The 27,243-nt window shown below is 40.2% G+C and overlaps 1 protein-coding gene across 13 annotated transcripts in view; it reads left to right on the top strand.

Moving 5' to 3' along the window:
• The window catches only part of FMNL2 (formin like 2), a 320,067-nt gene that overhangs the window by 239,199 nt on the left and 53,625 nt on the right, over positions 1-27,243 (top strand). For all 13 annotated transcript variants that reach the window (XM_074399688.1, XM_074399687.1, XM_039469557.2 and 10 more), the window contains 3 exons: positions 7,101-7,209; positions 10,839-10,915; positions 12,857-12,950. In XM_074399688.1, the coding sequence (XP_074255789.1) occupies positions 7,101-7,209; positions 10,839-10,915; positions 12,857-12,950 (280 nt within the window). The remainder of the gene's footprint in view (positions 1-7,100; positions 7,210-10,838; positions 10,916-12,856; positions 12,951-27,243) is intronic.

Genomic DNA, 27,243 nt, shown 5'->3' with positions numbered 1-27,243 from the left:
TGTTTATTACCCATTGCTATTATTTTTTAAAATGTACTACTTGATATTTTTAAACATGAAGGAATAGCTTAAAATTTTTGTAGCTTACCCCCCCCCTTTTTTTTTACTCCTTTGTGATGAGTAGTGGTTTAAGGACAGCAAAACATGACTCTAACCAGAACACTAACTTTATATATAATTCAGGCTATTAACATGTACCTGGCAAGAGAAATCACTGTGTATCTGATCTGTGGTTCGGCAGATCCATGAGAGGTGCTTCTTTGCTGGCTTTGCTGCCTTTTTGCCCTCCTGTCAGAAATTCACGTTTTGCTTGCTGTTTGGAGCTCACTAACAAAAATAGCTTATTTCCCTATAGCACCTGCTGCTGGTACTGTGCAGGTTGAGGTGTTCTCTTTGTGTTCCTTGATAGTTTCATTGTTGAGCATTAAGTAGGTGACTGGGGGCAGTTGTCATTTTAGTATTAAATAGGATATGGTATGTGTAGGTTTCTTAAAGATATTTGCTTAACTGGGTATGGTGGCACTGCCTGTACTTAGCTCCTTGAGGGGGTGAGGCAGGAGGATCACTTGAACATGGGAGCTTAAAGCTGCAGTGTCCTGAGATTGTGCCACTGCACTTCAGCCTAGCTGACAAATTGAGACTGTCTCAAAGAAAAAGTAAGTTAAAAAAGAAGATATTTGCTGCCCAGCACAAGGGCTCACACCTTAATCCCAGCACTTTGGGAGGCCGAGGTGGGTGGATCACTTGAAGCCAGGAGTTTGAGAGCAGCCTGGATGGTGAAACCCCATTTCTACTAAAAATACAAAAAAATTAGCTGGGCATGGTGATGCATGCTTGTAATCTCAGCTACTTGGGAGGCTGGGGCAGGAGAACTGCTTGAACCCAGGAGACAGAGGTTGCAGTGAGCCAAGATGGTGCTGCTGCCCTCCAGCCTGGGTGACAGAGTGAAACTCCGTCTCAAAAAAAAAAGATATTTGCAAAAAATTTTTAGGTTTTAATGGCTACCACTCATACTAGCATTGACCCATAACTTTTTATTTATTTATTTACATTTTATGTACCTAGAAATATTGGTAATGGCTGAGATACACCTAATACTAATACAAGGGTTTGACTTATGATCTTAAGTCAGTTTGTAATCTGTAATCTCCTTCTTTCTGTATTCACAGAGCCTTGTGAATTCTAACCGGCAACTCTTCCAAGATAGAATCTCATCTTTGAATGCTACGATGACATTTACAGATTTAGTTCAGAGGGAAATTAGCAGGCAGTTTTCTAAGTTGATGTAGAAGAGGGCCTGAGAAATTTGGTGCTGTTAGTTTCCCTACTAAATCATCCCTAAATATCCGTTCCCCATTGTTTTTTTCTACAAATGGCAGGAGCTCCAAAAATTGACTCAGCTATTTTCTGCCTCTGGGAAGCCCTTCTTTTGTGTACAGGCATCCAGGGCCCCAAAGGCTCTGCTTGCCAGCCAGGGAGAAGAAAGGCTCTCAAGATGGCATTAAGATAATCAACCTCAGTGGCCCAAGAACTGGGTCACAACCTCTCCATATTTCATTTCCTGTCTTTCTCTTTGGAATCTGAGGGAGTCCTTTTTTAATTCTCACCTCTCAGGGAACCTTCCCCAAGTCACCAGAGAGACCTGATTGTTCCAGCACCTTCGTAGACCTGTTCCCATCAACTTGAAAGTTGCACTTCAGAATGAATAGGTTGGACAGGATATCATCTCTAAATGTCTGGGTGTGGAATGCTGGTGAAATGGTTGAATTAAGGCCCTCTGAAAATGTTGTCATCCATAAAAGTGATAAGAAAACTGGCAAAAATTACTGGAATAAACTTTTTCAGAACTCTAGAAATTAAAGTCTTGCAGTAATCCGGGAAGCATCTATTCAGGAAAAGTGACTGACTCTCAATAAGAGCAGGAAGGTTTGTGGTATTTTAACTTGTTCTTATTCCCATCCCTCCCTCTCCAGTTCCACAGTAGCCTTGAAAACCAGTAGGTGCAATCGTAGTGAAAACCAGGAGCCTGGCAGCCTCTGGAAGGAGCAGGATGGAGTTGGAGTGTCTTCAAAGCCCTTCTCCCTCCGCCTCTTCCTCCTTCTCTCCTGCTTCTTCCTCTTCTGAGATTTAAGAACTACTGGTGGAGAGAGGAGGGCCCAGGGGAGTGCATTGCTGCTGAAGCTGATTTCAAATGTCAGTTAAGGGAACATGCACCATTGGCTGTCGATGGAGTCTGGGATCATGCAAGATGTATTACATGGGACAGGACTAAATAAAGCTCATTTGCCCCAATTATCCCTGGGATTCCATGGAGAAACTGATGCTGCCTCTCACTGAAGTTTTAAAAATGTAACAAAGTGAATTGGAGCAACACTCTCCAGTTTGACTCTGCTCAAATTATGTGAAGTTTCATAATAGCTTCAGGAAGAAAATACTATAGTAACTGTTTTCACTTTATGTAATTCTGTAACAGAACACATGCCAACGGTGTTAGTTTACCATGGAGGTACTCATACCTCCTACTGAGTCACTGGCTTAAGCTCAGGTCTTTGTAGAAAGTTTATTCAAATGGGTAAACTAGTATGATCAGTGTTTGGAAAGTGAAGAAAGTTTAGCCTAGAGGACTGCAGCAAAGAACCAGATGCAGGCTGCCTCATCCTCTCTTTCAACGATAGTGTATTGAATTGATTTATTTGTGTTAAGATGATGATGCAACAGCATCATCTACATACATTATTATATAGTGGTAACTAGTTTCTTTTGAGCTGTTTGAATGTTAATTGGTGATGGATTACTGCGGTGTTGTTGTTGTTGTTGTTGTTGTTTTTTCAACGCTGTTTATGTGAATCAGTGTGATTCACACATTTGGTAGAGTTTTGGGGCACTAATCAGTTAGCCTCACCTTTTTTTCTGTGGAACTTTAACAGTGGAAGCTCTTAATCACTGAATCCAGCCTTATTGACATCTAGGTGGGCATTTGCAACACCAGGGAGTAAGATTTTCAAAGCTGAGGTTTTCTAATAATACTTGGTTCTTCATTCAGTCTTGTGTTGTGGGAGGATTTGGCCTCATCTCAGAAATCTGCAAATTTGCTCTATGGGGTAGATCAGGAACTACTCTCCATCTAAAAAGGCCTTCTAAGAAGCATCCTGTAGAGTGACTGAGGAAGAGTGTGTTGATCCCCTTATCTGTTTAGCCCTCTCTCTTAAGGCTGACCTAAGCCTAGACCACCTCAGTAGTGTCTAGCATAAACAGTAGGTACTTAATAAAGCCAACTTTGGGGCTGAAAAAAGAGACTTGTTTTGATTTCCTATGGCTGGTGGCGAGCACCAGAGGCCATTTCTTACCTTATCTAGGTGTTCTTGTTGGGGTAAAGTGGCCAATAACTTGGAAGTCCTAGTTCTGTTGCTATTTTAGGGTCAGTAAAGCCATCTCTTCAGTGAAGTGGTTATTAGATAGTATGAGCATCTGCAGGGTACTGTGGCTCCTGCTTATAATCCCAGCACTTTGGGAGGATAGGAGTTCAATACCCACCCAGGCGACAGAGCAAGACCCTGTCTCTACAACAATTTTTTTAAAAAATTAGCCAGACATTGTCTCTTGAGCCAAGGAGTTTGAGGCTGCAGGGAGCCGTGATCATGCTACCGCACTTCAGCCTGCGTGACAAAGTGAGGCTCTTGTCTCTGAAAAATATGTAGTCTCAACATCTTGCATTGAAGTTGATTTCAAACCCTGTTTTTTTTTTTTTTAAAAAAAATAATCATTTACTCACATGGTAATTAAAGAAACCAAATATCCAGTTACAAAAATTGTCATATTCCATAAAATGTGCATGATGAAGAATTGATTAATTTACATGCTAACCCATGAAACAGTCTCTAAAATGTTGTCTTGTATGTTTAAGATCATCCTGAGTTCTTTGAAAATACTTTATATTTTCAGAGGTAAAGAATTATGACATTTCTCAGAGGTGCATTTATTTAAATGGGAGGAAATTCTTTTCAAATGGTAATTCTAAAATACAGAGCAAAATTTCCTAAGTCAAAAAACATCCCCACTTTCCTGATAAGTGTGATATATAGAATACAGATTTAAAAAGAGAAACTTGCAGGCCAGGCGCCGTGGCTCACGCCTATAATCACAGCACTTTGGGAAGCGGAGACGGGTGGATCACTTGAGGTTGGGAGTTCGAGACCAGCCTGGCCAACATGGAGAAACACTGTCTCTACTTTAAAAAAAAAAAAAAAAAAAAAAAAAAAAAAAAAAGATTAGCTGGGTATGGTGGCACATGCCTGTAATTACAGCTACTCAAAAGGCTGAGGCAGGAGAATCTCTTGAACCTAGGAGGCACAGGTTACGGTGAGCTGAGATTGCACCATTGCACTCTAGCTGGGCAACAAGAGTGAAACTCTATCTCAAAAGAGAGAGAGAGAGAGAGAGAGAGAAACTTGCCACTGTGTTCTGTAAGGGGTAGCTATATGCTGCTGTTTTCGACAAACTAAGCCTTAATTCTCCATAGTGAAATAATTACTGAGGGTGAGAAATGACACCCACCTAGGACTGAAGCAGAAACCACTGCCAGGATGACAGGATATGAACATTTGGTAAGGAACTAGCCAGCACAGACAGCTGTAGGCAGTAGCTTTTTCACATGATCACCCAGCAGATTGTTGATGAGTCAGGTTGATTATGAAAGTGACTATCATGAATGGCAGTGAGGATACTTGTGGTTTTGCCTGGTCTCATCTCATCTCTTATTTGCCATGTAGATGTCACGTCTCTGGGCTTCTGTTTTCTTATCTGTATCAAGACAGGATTGGAATAAATGATACCATAGATCTTCAGCTGTCAGTGCTATTATTTTGTTGTTGCTGTTATTAGCCGTGATGGTGGTGTTTTTTTGAAAATGAATTTCACTCTTGTTGCCCAGGCTGGAGTGCAATGGCACAGTCTCAATTTACCCAACCTTTGCCTCCCGGGTTTAAGTGATTTTTCTGCCTCAGCCTCCCAAGTAGCTGGGATTGCAGGCACGCGCCATCATGCCCAGCTAATTTTATATTTTTAGTAGAGATGGGATTTCTCCGTGTTGGTCAGGCTGGTCTTGAACTCTGACCTCAGGGGATTCACCTCCTCTCAACCTCCTGAAGTGCTGGGATTACATGCTTGAGCCGCTGCACCCAGCCATGATGGTGGTTTTAAAATTTATAATGTCATTATTTTAAACATACAAGTGCAGATATTACCTTTTAGTACTACTCTGTTTTTATATAAACCAAAAATTGGAGAAAATAATTTTTAAACCAAATGCCATACATCTTAGAAAAAAGTTTAGCTCTATTGTTTTTGAGCATAAAATATAACTAATAAACAAGTTTCTCATTGTTTTTATTGACATTTATATATTGTGTATTTTCTGAAGTCCTTAAATGTTAATAAGTATGTGTGTGTTACGTCATGTTAAATATATTTTAAATGTTGATCCAGACAAATATATTTGAGATTATCTACTGCAATAAATAGAAGCCCTTTGTGTTATGTTTGGTAAGTAGAATATTATTCTAATTAGGTTTGTTGCTTTCTGCACTCCAGAAAATAATGACAGGGACAGTTTGGCTTCATAGAAAGAGATTTATTACAATATAGATCAAGAACTGGACCAATAAATAAAAAGAAAGAATGAGCTACTTCACTTTATACCTGTTAGGAACCACAATTAAATGTGTAAGGTTGGTTTACTTGCTGGAATAATGAAAATGTGTTAATATTTGGAAATGATGCAGAAATATGGCATTGTAGAGAATAACCTCTCCTATTTTCCTTAGAGACTGGTTTTCATTAGTTAGTATATCTTCTGCAATCATTGCTGCATATGAATATAATTTAGCAAAAGGCAGTTGATTCTATTGAAATTACTCTTCTTTTTTAAACTTAATCTTAGATTACTTTGATTTATATTAGAAGCTATTGCTTTCAACTAAAAATGAAAACTCTTTCTAATAAACAGTCATGTACTTAACAAGTGATTCCATTAAAAAAAATACAAAAAAAACCCCAAAAACCAACCAACCAACCAAACAAACAAACAAAAGAACAACAACAACAAAAAAAAATACAAGACTGAGGTTAAGATAAGAAAGATTGAGGAAGGGGGAGAACTTCAAATGTAGATTAAGAAGATGATATATAGGCCGGGCGCGGTGGCTCAAGCCTGTAATCCCAGCACTTTGGGAGGCCGAGGCGGGTGGATCACAAGGTCGAGAGATCGAGACCAACCTGGTCAAAATGGTGAAACTCCGTCTCTACTAAAAATACAAAAAAAAATTAGCTGGGCATGGTGGCGCGTGCCTGTAATCCCAGCTACTCAGGAGGCTGAGGCAGGAGAATTGCCTGAACCCAGGAGGCGGAGGTTGCGGTGAGCCGAGATCACGCCATTGCACTCCAGCCTGGGTAACAAGCGCGAAACTCCGTCTCGGGAAAAAAAAAAAAAAAAAGAAGATAATATATGCGGCCGGGCGTGGTGGCTCAAGCCTGTAATCCCAGCACTTTGGGAGGCCGAGGCGGGCGGATCACAAGGTCAAGAGATCGAGACCATCCTGGTCAACATGGTGAAACCCCGTCTCTACTAAAAATACAAAAAATTAGCTGGGCATGGTGGCACGTGCCTGTAATCCCAGCTACTCAGGAGGCTGAGGCGGGAGAATTGCCTGAACCCAGTGGGTAGAAGTTGCGGTGAGCCGAGATCGCGCCATTGCACTCCAGCCTGGGTAACAAGAGCGAAACTCCGTCTCAAAAAAAAAAAAAAAGAAGATGATATATGCTTGGATTACATTGGCTGTGTGGTTATTTTTTTAAAGTGGTACCAGTCTCTGAGACCTCCAAGAAGTGTGTTAACAAGCATACCCAGGCTGGGTTTATGGCAGAGTGACACATTATAAAGCTGTATTTTAGAGGTCGAAATCAATCTTACTGTTGCCAGTTGGTGGTGGTTTAACCTACAATCCTTATTTTGGTACAGGTAAAGAATAGTGTCCGTTAAAGGCATGATCCTATGCTAAGAAAGCAACCTATTGTTTTTATAGAATTTTCCCTTTTTGTTGTAGATACAATACTTTGCCAAGCAGAAGAACTCTGAAAAATTCAAGATTAGTGAGTAAGAAAGATGACGTACACGTCTGTATTATGTGTTTACGTGCCATCATGAATTATCAGGTATGTTGGAGCTTCTCGTTCTTTAAAAAAAAAACAACTGAAATTAATCAGACTCTGAAATCAATATTAGGTGCAGTGCACACTAATGATGGGTGATGGGTACAATAAAAGCCCAGACTTCATCATCCTACAATTTATCCATGTAACTGAAAGCTATTTGTACCCCAAAAGCTATTGATTTTTTTTTAAAAAAAGAAGAAAAACCAAACAAAACAGACTCAGATTTTGTTCTCTGATTTCTCTGTATTATTTCTATTTGAAGTGAATGCCAGGATTTAATGAGACTCTACTCAAAAAGAAAGGCCTGGGTCATTCTAATGCTCAAGATATAATTAATTGCCCTCCTGTTTTAATAAATATATATAATTTGCGATGTATTTAATGGAAAGGTGTTTTCCTCTTGTAGTGCTAAACTTACCTAGGTTGCTTGGTGAATGCTTGTGACCATTAAAGACTGAATAAGCTGCTGGTTGCGGGTAATAATGAAACAACTCTAGCACACCAGGAATGAATAGACACAGTGGTTCTCAAAGGGTTATAAGAGAACAGGCAAGAAATTGCAATTATTGGCATTTGGACTCTGTGGTTCCTAGTCTTTATAAGAAGCACCTGGGAAATTGTTGAAAATGCAGATTCCTCCTTCAGGTAATTGCAATGCAGGTTGACCCCACTGTAAAAAACCAAGCCAAACCAAAACAAAAACACTTGAAATTATAGTGCAGCATGTGTGCTGGGTTAATCAGTAGCTAGTGTGAACTGGCAGGGTCATCAGTATAATTAGGTAAGCAAACTAGGGGTGCAGGGGTCCCACTTAGAAAAATAGAATTCAAATATAGAAACAGTATTTAATTTCCATTAATATGGATGCTACAGTGAGTCCAAGTAGAAATGGGAAATACATACACAGGTGGCAGGTTGGTATTAGAGTTCAAAACAACGTGAAGAGTGCTGCATTGCATTTAAGAAGGGAAACGTGCATTTATTCTTTGAGTATTTTTTGAGCTTTGCCAGACAGCCCCTGTTCCACATAGGCACGAGAATACAGCATTGAATAAATCTGTAGCCCAGGGAACTTACTTTCCTGGGAAACAGATGACAAATAAATAATCGGTAAAATGTATATGTTCCAGATAATAACGATGAAATGAAAGCTAATGCTTGCATGGTACACTTTGCAGGTCTAGTGCTTTTAAACCTCTTAAGTCATGTAAATAGTCCTGTGAGATCAGTAATATTACTGTCCCCATTTTACTGATAAGGAAGCTGGGACACAGAGAAATTTGGTAATAAGGCCGAAATCACATAATTTGTAAGTAGTGGAGTCAAGATTTGGACCCAGGAAGGCTTTGAACCCAGAGAATCATTACTAAATACTGTACAAAAAATAGGAAATAGGAACTGCTGAAAATGATTGTGAGTTTTAAATAGGCCAGCAAGGGAAGGGTCACTGAGAGAGTAACATCTGGTAACAGCTTGAATGAGGGAACAAAGGCAGGGATATTAGGGGAAGAAGATTCTAGGCAGAGAGAGGGGCAAGTGCAGAGGCCCTGAGACAAGAATGTCTGGTTTGCCCAAGGCACAGGAAATCGGCTTGGCTGGATCAGAAAGAGTAAGAGGGAGAAGAGTAGAAGATGAAGTCAGATGTCACAGGGAGTTTGATTATGTAGAGCTTTATTGGCCGGTGAGAGGACACTGACTTCACTTAATGAGCTATTGAATGGTTTAAGGACACAATCTGACACTTGCATTTAACACGACCACTCTGGCTTCTGTGTTTAGGTTTGACCTTGGCCAGGCAAAGGCAAGACAGGGTAGACCATTTAGGAGGCTGTGGGCAGTAATTTAGGTGAGCTTTGATGGTCATATGGACCAGAATCGTAGGAGTGGGGATGATGAGAGGTGGTCAGATTGTGGTTTTATTTTGATGCTAACAGCATTGGGTATGAGGGAGAAGGTGAGAAGTACAGGATGGCATCAGGGCTTTTGTCTTGGGCACCTGTAAGGTGGAGTTGTCTACAAAGATGGGAAGACTGCAGGAGAGACGGATTTGAGGGAGATCATTAGGAATTCTGTTTTGGGGATTTTAACTTTGAGATACCCCCTAGATATTCAAATAGTGATCTTAGGAGGGTGGTTGGATATGCCAGACTGGATTTCAATGTAGTGGTCTGGGCTAGAGATAGACATTTGAGACTAATTAGCATATAAATGGCACAGGAAGCCAGGAGGGTGAATGAGATCAATAGGAGTAGACTGAGAAGTAAAGAAGTCCAAAATATGAACCCTAGCGCTCTCTGTTTAAATGTCAGAGAGATGAAGAAAGGTTGACTAGAGAGCCTGAAAAGTGGCCGAGGAGGAAGGAGCCAAGTGGAGGATGTGTTTCAAGGAGAGGGGAGAGGGGAGTTTTCAGGTCTGTTTCTTGCTGCTGATAAGTAAGATGTGGAGTGAGGATCGGCCGTTGGCTTCAGCAAAGTGCAGGTCATTGGTGATCTTGGCAGGAGCGTTTATTGGGGTAGTGGGGGTGAAATGCTTGATTGGAGCAGTTTTAAGAGTGAACAGGAAGTGAGGATATACACTGGGTGACTGGAGGAGTTTTGCTATAAAGGATAGCAGAGAAATGAGAGGCAGTAGCTGAACACAGGTTGTGGTATCGAGAGATTTTTATTGTTACTTAAGAGAATTTGCATCATGTTTTTATGCTACTGGCAATGATTCCATAGAGAGGGAAAAATAATGGGGGATGGAGGAATTTCTGGAGCATACGATGTTCTTGAGTGGATGAGAGGGAATGGGGTGGAAGGAAGGACTCATGGGAGGGGTTGGCCTTAGTTTGGAGCACACAAGAGTTCCTCTTTAATAGGAGATGAGGAGGTAAGCCACAGATCTGTGGTTTGGGAGCTTCTGGAAGTTTTTTCTGATCGCTTGTATTTTCTTAGTATAAAAGGAAATAAGATCATGAGCTGAGAGTGAGTTTTGAGGAGAAAGAATGTAGTTGACCCTTGAACTTTGTGGGTTATGAGGGGCACTGACCCCTGGTGTAGTCAAAAATCTGTGTGTAACTGGAGGCCTCACCAATAGCATAAGTAGTCTATTAACACATATTTTGTATGTTGGATCTGTCCTATACTGTGGAGTCACCCTGGAAGCTTAAAAAAACCCAAGTGCCAGGTCCTTGTCATTGAGATTTGGAGTAAATGTTTTGTTTAGTCTTTCAGGTGAGTTTGAGGGACAGCCGAGGTTGAGAATCACTGAGCTAGAGCCTTTTTATCATTTTAATAAAGAAAAACATGTAGTTCATTCCTAAAGAGTGGGAAGATGATCTTTTGATAATAGCATCATTGCTGATTTTTTTTGAGAGAGATAGGGGCCTGGTGCCCTGGACTCAAGCTATACCCTGCCTCAGCCTCCTGAGTGGGTGGGACTGGAGGTGCAAACCACTGCATGGGGCATTCTTGAAATTTTTAATAGAGAAATTGCTCTGACAGTGATGAAGTAGAGACATAAGTGCATTTATGATAGTGTAAGTTTCATTAAGTAGATACTTCGGGGTTTTGGTTTTAAATCAATACTGACAGTTCCCTAACTTGTCTCCCAATGCTTTGTGTTTCTTTTTTTCCTGTTAATTTTAGTATGGTTTCAACATGGTCATGTCTCATCCACACGCTGTCAATGAGATTGCACTAAGCTTGAACAACAAGAATCCCAGGTAAGCTTCTTTTGTAGTATGCAACTAAATGTATCCAGGGAAAATGGAGAGCTAGTCAACACTTAACCAAGTCTGTCTTTGGAAACTTGAAAGTGTGACTCTCTGAAATAAGATTGGCTATAAACTCTTTGGCTGTGTAGAATTTTTCCTTTGAGCCAAGTTACATTCTAACACGGGGCAGAGTTGAGCAACTGGCGACAATTCTAGCCCTTTACTCTCCTCAAGCTTTTGTTCTTGCTGCTAAATTTGGAGAGGATCAGGTTGCCAGGACCCGGGGGCCAGGAGAGTCTTGATAAAAGGTTTACCTCTGTCAGTTATTGCTGAAAGCTAACTAAAACCACCATCCTTCATCTACACTTCGATTGGTAACTTTACATACGTAGCTTTAATTACTGAACAAAAATAGAAAAATAGTTGTAGTGGCCAGCATGGTGGCTCACACCTATAATCACAGCACTTTGGGAGCCCAAAGTGAGGGATCACCTGAGGTCAGGGGTTTGAGACCAGCCTGGCCAACATGGTGAAACCTTGTCTCTACTAAAAATACAAAGAATTAGCAGGGTGTGATGGTGCACGCCTGAAATCCCAGCCACTCGGGAGGCTGAGGCGGGAAAATGGCTTGAATCGAGGAAGTGGAGGTTGCAGTGAGCCGATATTGCGCCACTGCACTCCAGCCTGGGTGACAGAGCAAGACTGTCTCAAAAAAAAGAAAAATAATTGGATATGCAGATATCCTTTCATATTCACCTTCTGTAAAGGCTAGCAATAGATGTAATTCACATCACAGATTAGTGCTAAAAGCCAGTCTTCATCAATTTTAGTTATTTTAATGTGCTTTCTATTCTGGTGAAGTATTCTGCACTTCAAATGTGCAGTTCCCCTCCATCCAGTACCTCTCTGTAGACAGAATATCTGAAAATTGTTAACCCAAATATCTGATTATAAATGAGCCCTTTCTGATTTGGAAAATGCAATACAAACTATAAAGTCATCTTTAAATACTGAATATTTTTCTTTCAAACTTCCCCTGATTAAACCTTTTGCAGCTCTGCGATTTCTTCCTTAGTTTACTAGAATCCTAAGTAGTCATGCTGCTGTGTCTCTGCCGTCTACTACAGGGAAGTCACTATGCATTTTTTAAAGACAATTGACATTGTGGAGTATCAGAACAGTCTTTGTTTAGAGGTTGGTGATAGTTGTTATTCTAGAAAAAAATGAAATACTTAAGTGGTCTTATGATTGAAGAAACAATGCTGTTTCTTTCTTGACATTGTATTTGAAAACTTAGAGTGTATCTCTATGTTCTCTTTCCAAAAATATTTCAGATGGAGTTTTATTTTCTTGAGTCAGAGAAAATATTCCTGTGTTAGTAAAGCTGTAATCCGGCTCCTTCCAGAACTCCTGTATAGGAAGAAGAAAGGACAGAAACTTTTATTTTCATGGGAGATTTATGGATCCACCCCTAAATGAGCACATTTAAAACGCAGAACATGAATTTCAGTTGATTTTGAACTTTTTTTGTTGTTGTTGCAAATGTTCTACCACTATCTCTAAAACCAGAGAATACACTTAACCAGTAGTTGGTTTTTCAGCATATTCTCATTCCCTCTGTTTTTATGTACCAGTAAACATTTTTCACCTATACATGCCTAGTCACTTGGTGATAGGTCTAAGAGATTATCCTTCTCAGAACTAGTTTTCATTAGTGAGTAATTTGTAGTTTTGGGAAATGTGCCTTCCAAATTTGATATCTGAGACAAATCATATTTAGAAGTCAGTAAATGTTTGAAAATGTCCTTGTTTAAACTGTACCTTAGTAACAGTTTTTAAATATGTAAGGACAAACGTTTTATTCTCATGTAACTTGGAAAGAAGGAATAGCTGACTCATCATGCTGTTTTCACTGATGTGTGTTTTTCTTCTTTCTTCTTGTTTTGACAGAACAAAAGCCCTTGTTTTAGAACTGTTGGCAGCCGTTTGTCTTGTCAGAGGCGGGCATGAAATCATTTTATCAGCATTTGATAACTTTAAAGAGGTAGGCTGTACTACGGTTTTCATAAGACTACTCACATGTCTTATATTTGGACAACTCTGAACAGAATGATTTACCTTTTCATTTATTCTAGGCCCTAAGGAATATAATAGTTAATTTCTAAGATGTCACTGAGAGGAACGTAATGAATTTAGTCTAAATTTGGTAAATCATTTCCAGGATAAGTTAAAAATAATTGCAGTACTCATTTTTTTTTTTAATTTTTATTTTTTTAGAGAACATGAAATAATCCAGTATGAAAACCGGTTTTGTTACATGTATGTGGTTTTCATTAGGGTTGACATTGACACTCAATCATCTACCATGCAAATTTTATGAACTCTTTCATCATGGTTACTTTCCTCAAGTCTTTTTTTTTTTTTTTTTTTTTTTGAGACGAAGTCTCACTCTGTCTCCCAGGCTGGAATACAGTGACACGATCTCAGCTCACTGCAACCTCTGCCTCTCAGGGTCAAGCAATTCTCCTGCCTCAGCCTCCCAAGTGGCTGGGATTATAGGCACATGCCGCCATGCCTGGCTAACTTTTTGTATTTTTAGTAGAGACAGGGTTTCGCCATGTTGGCCAGGCTGGTCTCGAACTCCTTACTTTGTGATCTGCCTGCCTTGGCCTCCTAAAGTGTTGGGATTACTGTATTAGCCACAGTGCCCAGCCTTAAGTCATATTTTTGCTGGAAGCTATGAAAATCCTGGCAAATACTGGCACTGATTTTGGGAGTGTGTAAACTTAAGTGGTCCTGTCACAGACAAGCAATAATGCAACAGACGAGCATGGTTGAAAATGGAGACTGACCACAACAGAAGGAGAGATTACACATAGATAACATGACACGAAGGATCCTGCCCTGAAGTATCAAAACGTCATCACCTACATAGTAGCTGGTTTTCCTTAGGGCTAGTGGGCAGTACTGTAGGGCCAAAAGGAGTGCCTGTTTGTTCCCCTGATAAATGTCTGACATCAGAGGCTACTTTGAGGTGAGAAATTACAAAGTAGTCATTGGAGAACAGTTGGAACCCTAGGTTACAATAGGACCCTTAGCCAAGTTGTATGTTATTCTAGCAGTCCTATTTAATTCCAAATGTTTTGGATTGAGACCCAATCTGGTTTAAAATCCAGGTCACAGAGGGACTGTTATCTTTCATGTTTCCTGAATAGCTCTGTCCTAGAAACCGTGATAGTATTTATTGAGAACCTACTATACATCAGGGCTGTATCAGCTGCATGTATGGCATCATTTAGTTCTATAAGAACATCTTTGAGACAAGTATTCACATCTTGATTTTAGAGAAATTGAAATATGTGGTTTACCTATGGTCACAGAGCTAGATAAGTGGCAGAGCCAGGATCAGGACTTGATGCTTCTGATCCTGAACTTCCTTGAAATATGATGAAGTTGTGGCCTTGTTGTGTGTGAATCTCTTGAAGGAAATAAGGGAAATACTGAATGATATAGGACTTCAGAACCATTTTCCCTGCTTCCTACCTCCTTAATTGGACTTACTACCCAGATGCCAAATGTTCTAGACACCGGCCCTGTGACCCTCTACATAGGCTGGGAAGCTTCAAAGATGTGAACAGGGCAGACACTACGCTTGCTCCTTTATTTGTATTGCCTCCCTACCTCTAGTCCATTCTGTAAGAGTTTGGTATTATCCATTGTGTAAATGCCAACTGTGCAAAGAACCAAATATTATCTTTTTTTTCCCTTTCTATTTAGCCCCAGAGATAGTGAAAAAATATCCAGGTTCTAAGAGAACAATGAAGAATAATAGTGATCTTTAAATTCATATTCTGGCTTCCAAGACAAATAGACTTTAGAGACAAGAATGTGTGAATGCTTGTCTGTGAATATTTTTATATATCATGTATAAATATATAAATTTTACATTTATAAATAAGTATGTTTTGGTGGATGGATTTAATATGAAAGAGAAACAGTATGTGCTGCTAATATAACTCCCAAACCTTTATCGTTAGGTCATATTTGAAAATATTGCATGCTGAGTCCTTTTCACACTAGAAACATTTACTATATAGTTCTCAGTGGCCCTTGTTACAATGACTCATAACAAGAATCTGGTTATACCGCAGGTCAAATTATAAAAATCCATTTGCGTAGAACAAGTGTAAAAGCCAGGAATTCATGAGATGAATGATATATATTTTTTCTCCTAAGTAAGATATAGTACCTTTCTTATGCATAGTAGGTCCACAGATACTTGCAGAATTGAGTTTTATCTCTTTGGTGCCAGACTTATGTATGGGTTAGCTATTTAAGGTGTAGTATGTGCTTAATCGAATAAAAAAGTAATGCTAAATCTAATAGCTGGATAGTAGTAATGAGATCTAAATTACTTTTGACATTGGATTTTTAGAGCTTTAACTAAAACTGGCCTCATTTCTGTAGTTAATTAGGATTGATGGTAGATCTGCGGGTTCTGTTTCTCCTTGGCATGGGTATTTGCATCTGAGACAAGGGGATAGCAATAGTCTAGGGAAGGTCCTCGAGTGCCAGCGGGACCTAAATGCCAGCTGGTGTCTAGGTGCTTAACATCCTCATAAGAAGGAATTCAAAGATGAGTTAATAAATAGTGAAAGTACAGAGATTTATTGCAAAGCAAAAAGTACACATTCTAGAAAGGGGAATGTGGGCAGATTTGAGTGAGTCCCACAGTGTGGTTTGGGGCTGCCGCCTTTATGGATTTCTTTAGCCAAGGGAGGGAATATTCATGGAGGTTCCTGGAAGAAGGCGGAGATTTCTCGGAACTATGGTGCTACCCATTTTTACCCCAAATAAGGGTGTTCCTTGAACTGTCATGGCACAGGTGGATCTGTGATTTAGCATCGAATGAGGGCCTAGGAGAAACCTAGATCAAATCCAGTGCCATGCTGAACCCAGTTGGTCTTAGCCAGCTTGGTCTACACCCTGTTTTTCAGGGTCTTATCAGCCCCCAGCTTCTGCAGCTGTTTCAGCAGTTTCCTTTTGCTTAGTCATTTAAAACTGCTGCCTGGACATTTTTATTCCGCTGCAACCATTCTGCATTATTCTTGTCTCGAACCATATAGACAGACCAAGCAAAGAGATTATTATCCTAATAGTCATGGAAATGAAGACAAGGTAACAACATGCTCCCAAGAAACTTAGTTGTTATGGATAGGTCGGAAGAGCCTCAACCTATTTATCCAATCTTGAGGTGCAAAAGGTGTTATTATGTGTTGATCTTATTATGTGTTTTCTGCAACATGCGATGCCACTCACAGCTCAGAGTCTCTTAAATTTCTGCCTCTTTTTCTCCCATGTTTATGTAAGTGAAGTTTTTTTTTTTTTAACATATCATAGTAAAGTAAAGTGAATTTTTAACCTTTTTAGCCAAAACGTCATTGGAATCTTCTGTTTTTATAATAATATTCATTATTATATTCTGGCATGCCTGTGCAGATAGGGTTTTGTTCAATGAATAATTCCTTTTGAGCCACCCATTGGCAGAGAGAGTACCATACCAGGTACCAGGATACCAGGAAGGAGGACCAAAGAAGAGTCTTTGACTTCAACAAGATTGTTTTTAAAGCTTTTTATCCTTTTTAGTAAGTTAGGATTCCATTCATCTCCCTAAGAAGGATGAAAGGATTATCTTTGTTTTTATTGGCAGGAATGAAGGGTGGAGTAGGGGAGTTCAACATCTATTTTTTTTTTTTTTGCAAATGAAGTAGTATGCTTTAGAGTAGCCAGACCCTTTGGGCTTTGATCATTGTTAGAGAATAGCCAAGTGTACTAACACAATATGGCACCAGATGCTAGAAAGAAATTTAAAAGACCATGTATCTTAAGTAGTTTACTTAGCAGGATTCTTTCCCCCTCTCCCTCTTGAGCCAACAAATCGATTCTGATTTGACCACCATTAATTAATTATTCAGATGTAAATTAAAAGAAGTTGTTATTTGGCTGTTACAAGATTTTTATGTATGATTACATCATTTTCTCATATTTCAATTAATATTTGGAATCCCAAGTTTGGTCTTGTATTATTTTCCCTAAAGAGTCTTGCCACAAATCTTGTAGTATCTGAAGTGCATGCTTTATGAAGACAGGGAGCACCTTTAGTTTAATGGTATGTGATGGTGGCAAGAATATTAACCCAAAGCTTTGTTTCTAATAGGGGTGGGATTGGGGTCTAGGTCTGGTGTCACTGAGCAAACACATACATTGCTTCAATGTTTGCGATGATAAGTGAGTCTTAATTACATGAATTCAGATTATACTGCACATGGTTTGTGACATGTCTGAAAACATGAGTGTATTGAGTAGATGAAGACTAAATCATTAGCAGTCAACCATTGTGCTCCTTGAATTCTTTTTTTCTTTAAAGAACAATTATGTAAGGGGATTAACACATCTTGTTTTGTGTTGAAACATCTCTTAATGAAAATGTATGACCTTGTAATAAGGACCAGGGTGAGAACAAGGAGTCATCTTTCTTTTTCTTATTGGCTAATTTAATAATGGCCACATGGAAGGACATATGACCATCTTTACTAAATTAATTTTTTCTTAGTTGCGTGGCAATGTATATTTTTGAGCCCTGAAACTACCAAACCCAAAAAAAAAAATACATTTGGAAGTAAAGGCCACCCTTTGGATATTTACGTTAGTTCTGGGTCTTCTTTGCAAGAAGCAGAAACTGACTCTAACACATAGAGGAAAGAGTTGATCGAAAAGATGCTGGGAAAAGCACAGACTTGACAAGGAGCCTAGAGAACCAGGCTTGGAAAATGGGCAGGCATTCCTTAAATTTGGCTACACTCTGGCTCTGCCTTTGAAACTGAGCCACCAGAAATACCATTTGGGGTTCTGGCCTTGCTTTTTCTTCTCTTCCAAATGACATGGACCATAGCTAGCAATCTGCTGGCTCATAAAACTAGGCCTACTGGTTAAGGACCTCAACCAGATTTCTAAATACTACACTGAATCTTATTTCCCAGGGGAACCTTGAAGTCTTCAACTTGGATCTTGTACTCAACTTTTTCTTCATCTTTCTACTTTTTCCATTATATTCTTTGATATATTTGAGAAATTGGCTTAGTTTTTAAAAGTATCTCCAAAGGTTTGGCAGAAAGTCTTCCTTTTGAAGTCAAAGAGGAAAAGCACGGAGGCCCTGTAGACTCTACAGTAGAGCAGCCACCATGACACGAGCAATAACATCCTCTCAGGGCTTTCAGCCACCAGCTTTCCCAGGCTGCTGGGAGGTGCACCTGGAATTCATCAGGATTTCAGATCAATTATAGCTGTGTTCTCATCTGCTTTCATAATGACAGCATCTGGCTTTAGCCAAAAAGCCAGAATTTGGTTTTAAAGGTTCAACTCCCTCCCACATTTGACCTTCCAGTACAGAAAGATGGAGCCTTGTGAAATGAGTCACTCAAGGCCACCAGCGCTCTGTACACAGCGCTCTTGGCAGTGGTGGCTCTTTTTTCCGCCTGTTGCTAGAAGGCTTCCTAAGAAAGCTGATATGTGGTTTAGCTACTGGGCATCTGAAAGGACTCGTGCTACACATTATTAAGTTGATTTAAGAAAGCCTGTCAAGTTTTATTTATTGTGGATGAAATTGGGCAGGAAGGAGAGCAAAGATTTTGGTGTGCCTCCAGCATCCCTCTGACTTTAATCCCATCTAATCTAACCTCTCAAGCATTTGAAGGGATAGGATTATAAATCTAGCATGAGACCATCCAGATAACTTCCTAAGTGGCAAAGTAAGGGTACTTACTTTTTTCAGTCTCTCATTGAACTATGAGCAATGTATTCTCTCACATCTCAAGCTCTGGGAGCCACAGTCCTAAAGCATCTATGTATTTTGCAGTATGAGGCCAGAATTAGATTGATGGAATTCATTAAGACTCTTCTTGGCTGGTCCTCCTTCTTAGCATTTGGGAGCAAAGTCCTAGTCTTATGTGGTATTAATGCTGCTGAGTAACTTTTTTTGTCTGTTTATCAACTGTTGTAACTATTTCCTGTGGATACGGAAGTACCCCACACTTAATTAGGCTCCTGGCTTCTATAGGTCATGAAGTCAGGCTGGCATGGCAGGGATTGTCTCTTCTGTGTTGTGTCTGGGGCCTCATCAGGGAAGATCTGATTGACCAGTGATGACAGTCTTCACTCATGTATCCAGTTTTTGAGCTATGATACCTTTCAAGGGCTAGGCCCAGCTGGGACTATCAACCAGAGAGCCTCCACGTAGAACTCCACGTGGCTTGGGCTTCTCACAGCGTATCATCTGGCTTCTGAGAGAGAGTGCCGAAGGAAGGAGCATCGGAAGAGCCACCATTCCAAGGGGTGGAGGCTGCCATGTGTCTTCTGAGCTGGCAGTAGAAGCCGTATGGTGTCACTTCTGCCATATTATCTGGGTTACTAGTGAGGCCCTGAGCCCAGCTCGGATGCAGGGAGAAGGAAATGGCTTATCTTCTTGATGATTGGAGTGTTGGGTCACTGTGCAGAACATGTGGGATGGGAGAGATGGCTGTGGCCTCATACCGTCACAGTCTGTATATCTCAGTAAGTCTCATACCTCAGTAACTGTATGAGTTTTACCAAAATGTTTATTGATATTCCTCTTTCATTTCCTCCCTCTTCTTTACTTAGTCCATACTTGGTTTTTTCTTTTGACTGAAAACTTTATAAACTTTTTGATTGGAGATAAAATATATGAATCTACTATGAGCAAATGATTCTGTGAGAGCCTTCCCTAGAGAAAGGAGCCATTTTCATAGGATGTCCAAGCTTATTTTCTGGTAATGAACTAGTTATTTCTTTACCATCAGTGTCTTTAACATCTGGTTAAGGGAATGAAGGCTGGCATCTTCCTGATCATCAAAGTGTGAGTTATTCTAACTTACTGGAAAAAAGGGGAAAGCCCTCTGTGTGTCAGAAACATTGATAAATAGTGAAATAAGAAAATGAGTCAGACAGTTGCCCTACCTTTAAAAGGGAGCTTCCCAGGCCAGTTGAGGAAGCAGATAAGTGCTTGGACAGTTGTCATACCAGTCTTTATAAAGGTAACTGCAGGAAGCTCTACAAAGAGGAGGAACAGCTGACCAAGACAAAGTAGGGGGAGGAGGCAGATGGGGAAAGAACTCTCAGGGAGGCTCCCCGTAGGAGACAGTGCCTGAGCAGAGTTGAGGGTGAGCAAGGTTAACCAGGTGTATTCCTTTCCCATTGCTGCTGTAACAAATGACTACAAACTTTGTGGCCTAAAAGAATACCAGTTTATAATTCTACAGTTCTGTAGATTAGAAGAATAAAATGAGTGTATGGGGAGGTGACCTCTGAAGGCTCCAGGAGAGAATTCATTTCCTTGGCCTTATCGGCTTCTAGAGACCACTTAGATTCTTTGGCTTCCAGCCCCTTCCTCCAGCTTTAAAGCCAACCACATAACATCTTGTCTCTGTCTCTCTGCTTCTATTGCCACATTGCCTTTTCTCTCTGACTTCTCTGGACTTCATCCTTTAAGGACCGTTTTGATGACATTGGACCCATCCATAATAATCCAAGACAGTCTCCCCACCTGAAGTTTCTTAATTTGATCATACCTTTGCAGATACCATCATATGTTTGTAGATATGATCAAATTAAGGAACTTCAGGTGGGGAGATTATCTTTTTACTGTGTAAGGTAACATAGTCAGGGGTACCAGGAATTAGCACATGGACATCCTGGCGGTTAGTAGGAACACATCATTCAGCCTGTCACACCAGATAAAAAGAGTGAGGATGTCATTTCTTACCAAGAAGGTAGTATAAAGAAAAATTGGTAGAAGAGAAAAACTGGGATAGGAAATTAAAGGCAGATCAGAAAAGGCCCCCTTGCTTATCCCAGGCTCTTCATAGTGCCACGTGGCCTAAAAGGAGCAAGTATGCTCCCCAGTCGACTCTTTAGATTTTAACTCTGTTAAAAAAGAATTTGCTTGTATGTTTTGCTCTGAAAGTCAGTTAACAGTGGGCTCAGCATGCAGTTGCTTTGATAGAGTAGGGTGTGTTTGGGGTCTGAGATTTGTTTCAGAAATCTTACCATTCATATTTCTCATTCCTTGGGCCCCTTTTTCCACCGAGAGTCATCTGCTTCATCAGCTGCTGTATTCATTCACTTATCACGTCTTCAGGACTGCCCTTTTTTGGTGGTCCTGGGGGAGCTTTAAAAAAAAAAAGGAAGTACAGGAGGATAATGGTGCTCAGAGCCAGGCCAGATTGTCACATTATCTGTTGCACAAATGTAGAGATGCTTTGCTTCACAACCTGACTTTAATTAGATCCCTTCTGCACCACATAAGCCAAGTGCAATTTTCTACAAATAGGGAGCCTCATCCTCTATTTTAAATATAGTAGCCACTGAAAAAAAACAAAACAAAGAAGGTGTTAGGGTGTTGCTGCCATGTTATTTTTATTCATATAAAAATACTGCTTCTATAATGCATGTCCTTTGCCAACTATAAAAGCTGGCATATGTGCCCTTATTTCACATTCTTGGAAGATATCAAGGAGAACCCCAAGAGAAAGCAGTGAGAGCTGGGTATTATTTTAAGACCCTGCAGAACCTGAGACAGAGACTGGCACTGTTCCCTAAATGTGAGCTTTCACTTGGGAAGTATTTCTTTGACATTTCAACGTTGTCTGGTTTAAGGTACAGAGGGACGGTATGAAGCACTCTGCTGTGAGCTGATCAGAAAATCAGAGTCAAAACTATTACAGCTTTGGCAATATCATCACAAACTCTAAAAAGCATTCGAATGGAAGTTTTCAGTATCTGGGCAGGATTTGGTTGCCATTCTGGCATTTATTTCATGAAAGGCCTATTTTAGGATCCTTGGTTTGCTTTTCCTGTGTGAAGAGCTGCTTCCCTGCTCTTTTACTCCCTCACTCCACCCTGACTTTTGCATACTTGGGATACTTAAAAAAAGAAAAAGTACTCCATATGTCTTCTAGCTGCATTAAAAATATATATATATATATATTTATTTATTTATTTTTTGAGACAGGGTCTTGCTCTTTCATCCAGGCTGGAGTTCAGTGGTGCTATCGCGGCTCCCTGCAGCCTGGACCTCCTGGGCTTAGACGATCCTCCCACCTCAGCCTCCTGCATAGCTGGGACTACAGGGGTGCACCCCCACACCTTTTTTTTTTTTTTAAGTTTCTCGTGGAGACAAGATCTTGGTGTGTTGCCCAGGCTCATTTCAAACTCTTGGCCTTAAGCAGTCCTCCTACCTTGACCTCTCAAAGTGCTAGGATTACAGGTGTGAGCCACACTGTGTCTGGCCTGCTAGCTGCTTTTTAAATTAGTTTTATATTAAGTAAAAATAAAAATTGCTGCTTTTATATGTCAAAGAATTCTGGATTATAGCTTATTTTAACAGTCATTAGTCCAGGGCTAAGCCCTAGACACAAGGTTATGGTAACCATCTTATTAAATAAGCATGTAGGTTCAACTATAGCTATTCAAAGTTATAAAGTGCTAGATATGTTAACTAGGAAGGATAAGATAAATCATATATAAATAATATCTATGTGTATCTTGTGCATGTGTGTCTGTACATTTGTGTATGTATATTAAATATACGTGTGTATATAATAGGAGTAACTCTGTAAAGATCTATGTATGCTTAGTAATAAGCCCTAAAAGGAAGCAAATGAAAGGATTTGGAATGGCACTGGGGTAACTCTGTGTGTGTGTGTGTGTGTGTGTGTGTGTGTGTGTGTGTGTGTGTTTATTTCTGTTGGTTGGCCCATTGGGGAAGTAATAATTCCTCACGTGGCTAGACTGTCCCTTGTGTGCAGAGTTAGATCTTCCCTCTGGTAACATTTTATATGGCTGGTTTTGTCTTTTCTAAAGATGCTCAGTTGTCTTTTGTGTAACATCTCTCCAAACTTACCATCTTTTCTTCAAAACTGTGAAACAGGATCAGAACTCTTTGGAATTTCCAGGAGACTGCTGAACAAATATCCTTTTTACAGTGACCCCATTTCAGAGTAAGAGGAGTTTGTTAGAAAATAAAGGGCATCAGGCCAGGCGTGATGGTTCATGCCAGTAATCCCAGCACCCTGGGACACCAAGGTAGAAGGATTGCTATAACCTGGGAGTTCAAGACTAGCATGAGCAACATGGTAAGAGCCTGTTTCTACAGAAAATACAAAAATGAGCCAGGGAAGGTGGTGCACGCTTGTGGTCCCAGGTACTCAGGAGGCTGAAGTCGGAGGATTACTTGGGTCCAGGGGGTCAAGACTGCAGTGAGCTATCCAGCCTGGGTGACAGAGCGAGAACCTGTCTCTAAAGAAAAGATAAGGCATGGTTTCTGTGCCACAGAAGATTTCATTGCTTTGACAAAGGCAGAACCAACTTTAGTAGGTATTTTGTTGAGGACCAAATGTATACTAAGGGCAATACTAAGAGGACAGTAATTTTAAATTTTAAGAAAATTATACGTATATTTATACTTGTATGCCTAATTGTAGTTTATACCAAAATGTTAGGTGTTACTGACAATAAATGTGCTTATTGAGCTTGACTCCCTGTGTGAGTCAAGTTCAGATTTCATTTGAAATATTAACTCTCGTAAAACATAAGCACGTTTTTAATTTATATGGGGTCTCTCATCAATAAGGGTTTTATTTGTTGGTTTCTTTCAAACTAGCAATTCTCTTCAAAAGAAAGCATGAACAGAGTTCATGAATGAATTTCATTTTCTTCTTTATTGTAAACATTAGTATATTTATGTCATGTACATAAAAACGCATATAAATATGTAGAAATAGTAAGGCTACTGTTTTTATTTAATAAAAATTTATGGTTTGTTTGTTTATTGTTCCCTTAGTGCCAGTAGGCTAGTATATATTTTGTTAATTCTCAGATATGCTGTCTGAGGTAGGGACACAGAGGGAGAGCTCAGAGCAAATGGACTACCGATGTCTCTAGGAAATGATAACTCTGGGATTTTTACACAGATCCATTTAACTCAGAGTTTATTTACAGCCTTATATAACATACCTCGCATTCCAGGCACTTTCTACACAGGTTCGTATACTGTCCTCAATTTTCCACCAAAAAGCAAACCTAATGGGAATGGTTGGAGATTTAAACACTGGGGTGTTTAAAATTGCTGGTAAAATTCAGAACAGACCATGCCGTTTGTACAGGGCCCAGTAGGAGAAGCGGGTAGGTCCTGAGCAGGGTGATGAGGAAGGGAAGAGACCCGATTTGATGGAGAGAGTCCTGGGAGCAGAGAGATTGGCATGAAATCTGTCTTAAAGGCAGCATAAGTCAGAATATATTTGTTGCTTGGCCAGGAAAAATGACTGGGGCCCATGTTACAGAACAAAACATGACGAGAGGCAGGCATGAATATGTTCTGAGGAAACCGTGGTGGAGAGATTGGAAACCTGTGATCAAAAACAGAAACAAAAACAAAAACAAAACAACTCAACTAGAAGATAGATACAATTAGGAGGGAAAAAAAGAGGGAAGAAATTCACAGTTACATAATACTTTAGTTTAGAAAATGCTTTCTGTGTATTGCATTTGATTCTGTGAAAATCTGCAAAAAAACTTTTATGCAATTTGGATAAATCTTAAGGAGTATTGTGTAGCTCTGTATAAAGTACAGTAGAGGGGAAAGTTGCTGCTGTCTGGAAGACAGGTGGTTTGGTTATCAAATGACTGAGCCCTGGACCCAGTTTGTGGCCATGGCAATGAATATGAAGCCCAAAAATGACACAAAAGGCAACAAGAGATAGGGTGATCACTGAATATGAGAATGGACGCAAGAGGAGAATGAGAATCTCTTTAAATAATACACACTTACTGAAGAGGACAGTAGCACAACCAGAATGAACAAATACAATCTGGAGATTTCTATTTTCAGACAAAGAAAATAAAACTTCTTTAAAAAATTTATTTTTTTAGTGAGAGTATAATGCCAGAGGTCAGATTCTTGGTTGTGCAGTGAAGATAATGAATGAGAGAACAAGTTTAACCAGAGGTGACTAAGGAGACAGGGAGTGTGTGTGTATTTGTGAGAGAGATCCATTAGGGATCGTAACTAAGTAACTGAAGAGGAAAACTACCCCACAGGGACCCTAGTCTAGAAAGAGAAGAGTAAGGAGACAAGGCTAGAATGGGCTAGAAGGATGCATAGAAGCGACCAACAGAGCACAGAGGGGAGATGGTCAAGACGATGAGAGGATACCTGGTAGGTCTGGTATATTGTGATGTAAGTTTTTGCTTTAGGTGAGAAGTTAGTTGAATGGTTTTTATATCCGTTTCAATTCTACAATTTTATGATTCTATGTAAAACTTTGTCTACACATGCCTATGTATGTAATGTGTATTGTGTGTACATCTTCAGATAGTTCCCTCTAAGAAAGATTAAGTGCTTCTTTGACTGCAGATATGAAAACAAAGTACCTAGCTAATAAAATGGTAGTACCTTCATTTTCAAATGAGAAGGGAAACTGACATATCTGAGGCTAGTTGGCAGGATAGCAACAATAAAGAGATCACTGTGACTGTCTGTAGACAGTATTGTGACTTTGTTCCTAAGTTCCCTTTTGTGACTACCGAGAAGGTGGCTGCATCAATCCTTTGGCTCACATTTCGTTTAAAAAGTCTGCAGTGTGTCTAAGGACCTCGCTGTTTCCCTAGCCTGAGAGTGAGCTGGCTATGCTGGCCCTGCTGTTAGTACCACCTCACGAGGTACTGTTGAGGGCTCGTCTGCGGAAGAAGATTCGCTGGCTTGTGTAGCTTTGGAAAGATAGAGCTTTTGAGTCTTGATTTAAGCTTTTCATTTTCCAGCTTCCCTGTCCTACCCCAAACTGCTGCCCACTGCAGCTCAGCAGGCATTCTTTATTCCTTTCAACACAGCGGTGTGTGTGGCTTCTGCCTAGCTCTTTAATTTTATATATCAGTCTGCCAAGAATTTATAGTCAGACTCGATTTTCATTCACAATTGACTGAAATACACTCACTAGAAGAAAATGGCCCCTTGGTTCCTGATTATGGTCCGACAGTCACTGTCAGTCACCTCTCATCTTGCAGTTGAGTTCTCTGACAAGTTAGTCCCCCCAGCTCTGTGTCACAGGGGAGTGGAAATGACCAGTCATGGTAACATGAGCTATAGGCTCTGTGTTGTTTTGGCAGTTTGGTTTTGGCAGTGGAAAATGAGGGCTCCTTTCCTGCCAATAAACGTACTAGCAACACATGTGATATCCCAGATTTACTGGTTCACCACTAAAAGCAACACTGAATTTTTCATTTTCAACTATTTTCCAGGAATAGGTATAAAATTAGTAAAGGGTGCTTTCTATGTGGAGCATGTCGAGAATATGTTTAGCACATTGGTAAAAGATAATTTTTTGTTCCTTGTGTATTTGTTCATGATTGATTGATTGATTGTTGTTGTTGTTTTTGAGACAGAGTCTTGCTCTGTCACCCAGGCTGGAGTGCAGTGGTACAATCTCAGCTCACTGCAACCTCCACCTCCCGAGTTCAGGCAATTTTCATGCCTCAGCCTCCTGAGTAGTTGAGACTACAGGCGTGTGCCACCACACCCAACTGATTTTTTGTATATTTAGTAGAGATGGGGTTTTGCCATGTTGTCCAGGCTGGTCTCGAACCCTTGATCTCAAGTGATCTGCCCTCCTCGGCCTCTCAAAGTGCTGAGATTATAGGCATGAGCCACCATGGTCAGCCCATGATTATTTGATATGATGTTGTCAGACGTCTCAGACAAATTTGTTTACTTGGGTGGATTCATTCAGTATAAATTTCTGAACTTTGAGGAATGTGTGTTCTATATATATATATTTTTTTTTTCCCATGCAGAGGAGATCTGTTTCTGTCCCTTTTTCACATTCTTGCTTGAAATCTAACCTTCACTTGGCTTTGGGGAAAGAATATCTTCTAGCCTTGTAATGAGCCTACATGTGACAGGGTAGGCAGTTCCCAGAAGTAACCAGGGAACAGTTAGGGGCTGCTTCCGTCCAACCTAGTAAGTACCTGGGATTGTACCTGGCCTTGTTGAAGAATTGCGAGGAAGTCTTTTTCTTTTTCGTTCGTTCTTTCTTTCTTTCTTTCTTTTTTTTTTTTTTTTGAGACAAAAGTCTCGCTCTGTTGCCCAGGCTGGAGTGCAGTGGCGCAATCTCAGCTCACTGCAACCTCTGCCTCCCAGGTTTAAGAGACTTTCCCAACTCTGCCTCCAGAGTGGCTGGGATTACAAGTGTGCTCCACCAAGCCCAGCT

Source organism: Saimiri boliviensis, chromosome 5, assembly GCF_048565385.1.
Source record: "Saimiri boliviensis isolate mSaiBol1 chromosome 5, mSaiBol1.pri, whole genome shotgun sequence".
Taxonomy (NCBI): Eukaryota; Metazoa; Chordata; class Mammalia; order Primates; family Cebidae; genus Saimiri; species Saimiri boliviensis.
The sequence above is the reverse complement of the archived record's forward strand: the minus strand, read 5'-3'. Positions and strand labels throughout refer to the sequence as shown.